The sequence below is a fragment of the Chrysochloris asiatica genome, unplaced genomic scaffold (genome assembly GCF_000296735.1).
Source record: "Chrysochloris asiatica unplaced genomic scaffold, ChrAsi1.0 scaffold00144, whole genome shotgun sequence".
In the NCBI taxonomy this organism is placed as follows: domain Eukaryota; kingdom Metazoa; phylum Chordata; class Mammalia; order Afrosoricida; family Chrysochloridae; genus Chrysochloris; species Chrysochloris asiatica.
This window is the reverse complement of record NW_006408662.1, coordinates 6,370,560-6,375,621: the sequence shown is the minus strand read 5'-3', so window position 1 is coordinate 6,375,621 and position 5,062 is coordinate 6,370,560. Positions and strand designations below refer to the sequence as shown.

At 39.5% G+C, this 5,062-nt stretch overlaps 1 protein-coding gene across 1 annotated transcript in view; it reads right to left on the bottom strand.

Moving 5' to 3' along the window:
- The window catches only part of EXOC2 (exocyst complex component 2), a 260,684-nt gene that overhangs the window by 215,774 nt on the left and 39,848 nt on the right, over positions 1 to 5,062 (bottom strand). The window contains exon 4 of the mRNA XM_006870567.1: positions 4,253 to 4,366. Within this exon, the coding sequence (XP_006870629.1) occupies positions 4,253 to 4,366 (114 nt within the window). The remainder of the gene's footprint in view (positions 1 to 4,252; positions 4,367 to 5,062) is intronic.

The following is a 5,062-nucleotide window of genomic DNA, read 5'->3' as shown; positions in this document are numbered from 1 at the left end:
GCTGATGAAAGGAGATGCAGATAGGTCTCTTGTGATACAATAGTGAATAATCGTTATCAGGACTGACTGTGGGTTGGAAATGTAATGGTAGACGTTTTGTAGCACAGGAGGGGAGTAATAAACCTTGCAGTCTAGGAGCGGAGGTCCCTGGGACCATCAAGGGAGAAGAGTGGAGAGCAGGACCCTACCCAGAAAAGCAGTGATGCCAGAGATGGAGGCAGAGATGATGACATGGAAAGATGGAGCAGCTGGGGGCTTCAGACACAGAGAGGGAAAAGGGCTGTGTGCTGATGACCTGGGGGGCAGGCTTGCAGGGCATACATACCCTTTGGTTGGTTGATGATGCATGGAGGGGACTGTAACCATGGCAATGAAACAATATACAATAGGATGAATGTAAAGCCAATGTTCTCCCATGTAAACTATCACATAATTCACAATAAAACATTTTAAAAAATGAAATGGAATATATAAACATCAATATCTTAAGCATTACTGGGCTGAAATGGAGTTGTCAAGGAGTTCATTTTTCTTGGATCAACTATCAACACTCATGGGAGCAGCAGTCAAGAAATCAAACAACGTATTGCATTAGGCAAATCTGCTGCATAAGACCTTTTTTAAATGTTGAAGAGCAAAGATGTCAGCTTGAGGACTAAGGTGAACCTGACGCAGCCATGGTATTTTCAATAACTTCATATGCATGTGAAAACTGGGCAGTGAATAAGTTAGACCATAGAAGAACTGACGTATTTAAGTTATGGTGTCAGATGAGAATACTGAAAGTGCCATGGGCTGCCAAAAGAACCAACAGATCTGTGTTGGAAGAAGAGCAGCCAGAGTGCTTCTTGGAGGCCAGGATGGCCAAACTTCATCTCTTGTACTTAGGATATACTGTCAGGGGGGACCAGTCGCTGGAGATGGATAATCATGTTTGGTAAGGTGGAGGGTCAGAGATAAAGAGGAAAACCCTCAGCGAGATGTATTGGCAAAGTGGCAGCATCAATGCGCTCAAGCGTGGCAACAATTGTGAGGTTGGCCCAGGACCGGGCAGTGTTTCGTTCTGTTGTGCATAAGGTCACTATGAGTTGGTGGTGACTTGATGACACCTAAGAGCAACAACATATAGAATATGGAGTCCTGGTATGGCGCTGCAGGTTAATATGCTGAACTGCAAGGTCGGTTTGAACTGCAAGATCGGTGGTTCAAGCTCACCAGCTGCTCCTTGGAAACCCTATACAGGGTCACTATGGGTCGGAACAAACTCTAAGGCACTTAAAACAACAATATATGGAATAATCAAAGTAGAGTTTAAAACATCAGTGGAAAGCAGAATTACAGTATGGAATTTTCCCAAAGGCTTGCTGAAGCCTCACTGTGCAACCAAAGACGTGAGGGCAGGAACTTGGCGGGACTGTATAGATTTTCCAGGTCTCGGAAGCTTCCCACCTCTCGCAGGGTACACTCTTACCACTTTTCTTCTGCTCTCAATGAATAGAAAATATTTGAGTTTTTCTTCTCTGACAAGTTCCCACCTTGCAGAGATTCTGGTTTTCTTTTATATGATTTCCATACAAAGGGTTTTGAGTATGGTCTACCTGACAGAAACCCTAAAGGAAAAACCCAGATCATCACACTTATTATGGGTACAAACTGACCACAATACTATCATTCGGACTTCAACACCCAGTTCCCTGCTATTAGAAATTGTTGTTGGTATTAGATGCTGTTGGTTCAGTTCCGACTCATAGCAGCCCTATGTAGAACAGAATAAAACATCCTCACAATCCAGCGTCTTGGATTCTTTGCTCAGCATACTGATTTGAACAAGTGAAAGGATTCAGCCCTGATACCTACCTTTCCTGAGTTTAAATCATGCAGTAGTTTTGTTCAAAGAATTGCCTCTTGGTCCATGCACAAATTCCACATGAGCCTAAGTCAATGTTCGGGAGTTTCCATTCTTCTCAGTGTTAGTCCTAATTTGTTATAATACACACAGCTGACATCTTTGCAGTCAATAAAATGCAGGTGAGCATCTTTCTGGTATTCTCTTCCCGCCACGATCCATCTAAACCAGCAGTGATATCTCTCGTTCCCTGTCCTCTTCTGAATTCAGCTTGAGTTTCTTGCAGCTCCTTGTCAATGTACTGTGGCAACTGTGTCAAGCCACCCCTTGATATCTTCTGTTCAACTCTTCCACTTTATCATTTATTCCATTTGCTTTAGCTACTCTACATTAAAGAGTAAACTTCAGAGTTTCTCCTACATTTATTTTTGACTTTTCTTTCTTTCCTGCCTTTTTTAAGACCTTTTGCTTTAAGAATGGTATCATGTCCTTGATGTTAGTCCAAAGTTGCCTTGTCTTTAATCATGAGTGTTCAATGCATCAAATCTATATGAAATGGTCTCTAAATTCAGAACAGATATACTCAAGGTTGTACTCGGGTTCTTCAGCTTCAACTTGAACTTGCATACAAGCAGCTGATGATCTGTTCTGAAGCCTGGCCCTGGTTTTGTTCTGACTCATTATATTGAGCATCTCCATCATCTGTTTCCACAGATGCAGTCCACTGATGCTGTATTTCATATGGCGAGGTCCATGCATACAGTGGCCACTATCTTGTTGAGAACAGTATTTGCAAGGAAAAAGTCCTTAGTCTTGCAAAATGCTATCATGTGATCTCTGGCACTGTTTTTATTACCAAGGCCGTATTTTCTAACTACTGATCCTTTTTCTGTGTTTCCAACTTTTGCATTCCAGACATCAGTAATTAACAATGCATCTTAATTACATACATTGGTAAAAAATAGTCAATGTCTTCATCTTTGTCATCAGTGATTGGTGAGCAAATGTGAATAACACTTGTATTAGCTATATATGTCTATCCCTGTAGACATATGGATATTGTCCTATTACTGACAACACTGGACTTCAGGATAGAACTTAAAATGTTCTTTTTGTGTTGAAAGTGATACCACACCTCTTCAATTTGACATTTCTGGCACAGCAGACCATTTGATTGCTTAATTCAAAAGAGCTGATACAAATCCATTTCAGCTCAAGAATGTCCAGAGTATTGATCTTCAAGTATTCCTTTCATTTCATTTTGAACAACTTTCAATCTTCTTAGACTGACAATTTGTGCACTCCGTGTTCCTATTAATAACAGGTGAATTGCAGCTGTTCCTTCTCATTTTGAGTCATGCTACATCGACAAATGCAGGTCCCAAATGCTTTCCTCTATCCACGTCATTAAGGTCAACTCTACTCTTCATCAGGCTCATTCTGAGTGTCTTGCAATCTGATTGGCTCACGTGCCAGCACTGTATCAGACAATGGTTTTAACAAGTAGACTTCTAAAGAATGCAAATTTTAAACAGTACACCATTCATATAATCAAACAACCATAATGAATACAATTATTTTCAACATATACTACAAGTTAAGTCTGCTCAGGTACCCAGAACGTTAATTCGGAGACAAATGTTGTTGTTGTTGCTAAGTGCCATCGAGTTGGTTCCAACTCACAGCGACCCTATATAAGGTTTCCATGGAGCAGCTGGTAAGTTTGAACCACTGAGCTTGGGTCCAGTGCTTTAGAAACACGTTCACGTAGATACATGAACTTGTTTTATTTATTAATTAATTTATTTTTTTAAGCCCGATCTTCACAAAATGACAAACCAATTCATCTTCCTTTGTTCGTATGATGGTCAATGAAGGTGGTTTGTTTTGCATCTTATTACAACTGTTATGATACAAGACGTAAATTGTTAGTTGAGTAGAGAGAAAGTGCATTGGTATACATCAGGTTAGATATCCAGTTTTAATAAGTGGCACAAATAATGAAATGTAGAAATAAACAATTAGCAGGAAATAAGGATGCTCGAATGAATAACCTGGACTCCTGGTATGGCGTAGCAGGATCAACACTGGACTGTGAACCACAAGGCTGGTTCCTGTACAGGAGTAGTTACGAGTTGAAATCTATTCAACTTCACTTATCAACAGCAACAACAAAGAATCATCTCAGCATCGACTAAACGGCAACTGATTTGGTTTTGGTTTAATAAATAATCTCATCTTCCAAATCAGGAAGCAGACACCCAGGGATGTTTACTGGCTGACCCAGAGTCAAAAGGCTCATTGGTTACAGAGCCAATCGAAACAGATGCTATCCAAGTTATTATCTATTCCTACAACAAGCATCGGGTGAAACCAGGAACTGTTGATAGTCTTATGTGTACTAACCTGGTGGTTGAGTGGTTCTCTATCAGATACCAGGCAGCTGAAAAATTCTCACTCGTGAAATCAGCACTCATTCCAGGAAACAGCATTTCTAATTCCTTCTGGGGAAATTTACTTCTGAGGAAGAAGAAAAAAAAAAAAAAAGACTTAAACTATATTTCATCTGCTATTATGATAAAAAGGCTAATAGAAATCACAGAATATCTGCTAAAACAAACATAAAAACAAATTGTAATTATACATAATACATTACCACGAACATGTACAGTTTTTATACATATGTAGGATAAGCCTTGGACTTAGAACCACTAGGTCAGCAGTTTGAGTCCACCAGCCGCTGCTCCATGGAGGAAAGATGAGAGTGACAGCCTCAGAAACCCTACACAGGGTCGCTATGAGTCTGAACCGACTAGACAGCACTAACCAACAATAACCTTTAATTCTGCACATGAGCAGGCGTCAACAAGTTTGTAGAAAACAGAGTTAAAAGATAATGGAATTTTTCACAAGCTGTTTGAAGCCTCATCTCAATCTCACAAAATTGGAAAATAGTTAAAATAAAGAAATTGCATCGATATGGATTATGAGACTTAAAGAGGGTTTAAAACATCAGACTGAACTGACAGCTTATGAAATCTATCAAAATATGAAATAATGTCCTGACCAATGGATAAAAATTCAAATCAAGACACGCTGAAATTAAAAAAAAACTAAATCTGTTTATTAGAATATTTCTTGTGAACGGACAAATGAAAGCTTTTTTTTTTTTTAATGTTTTATTGTGAATTGTGTGATAGTCTACATGGGAGAACA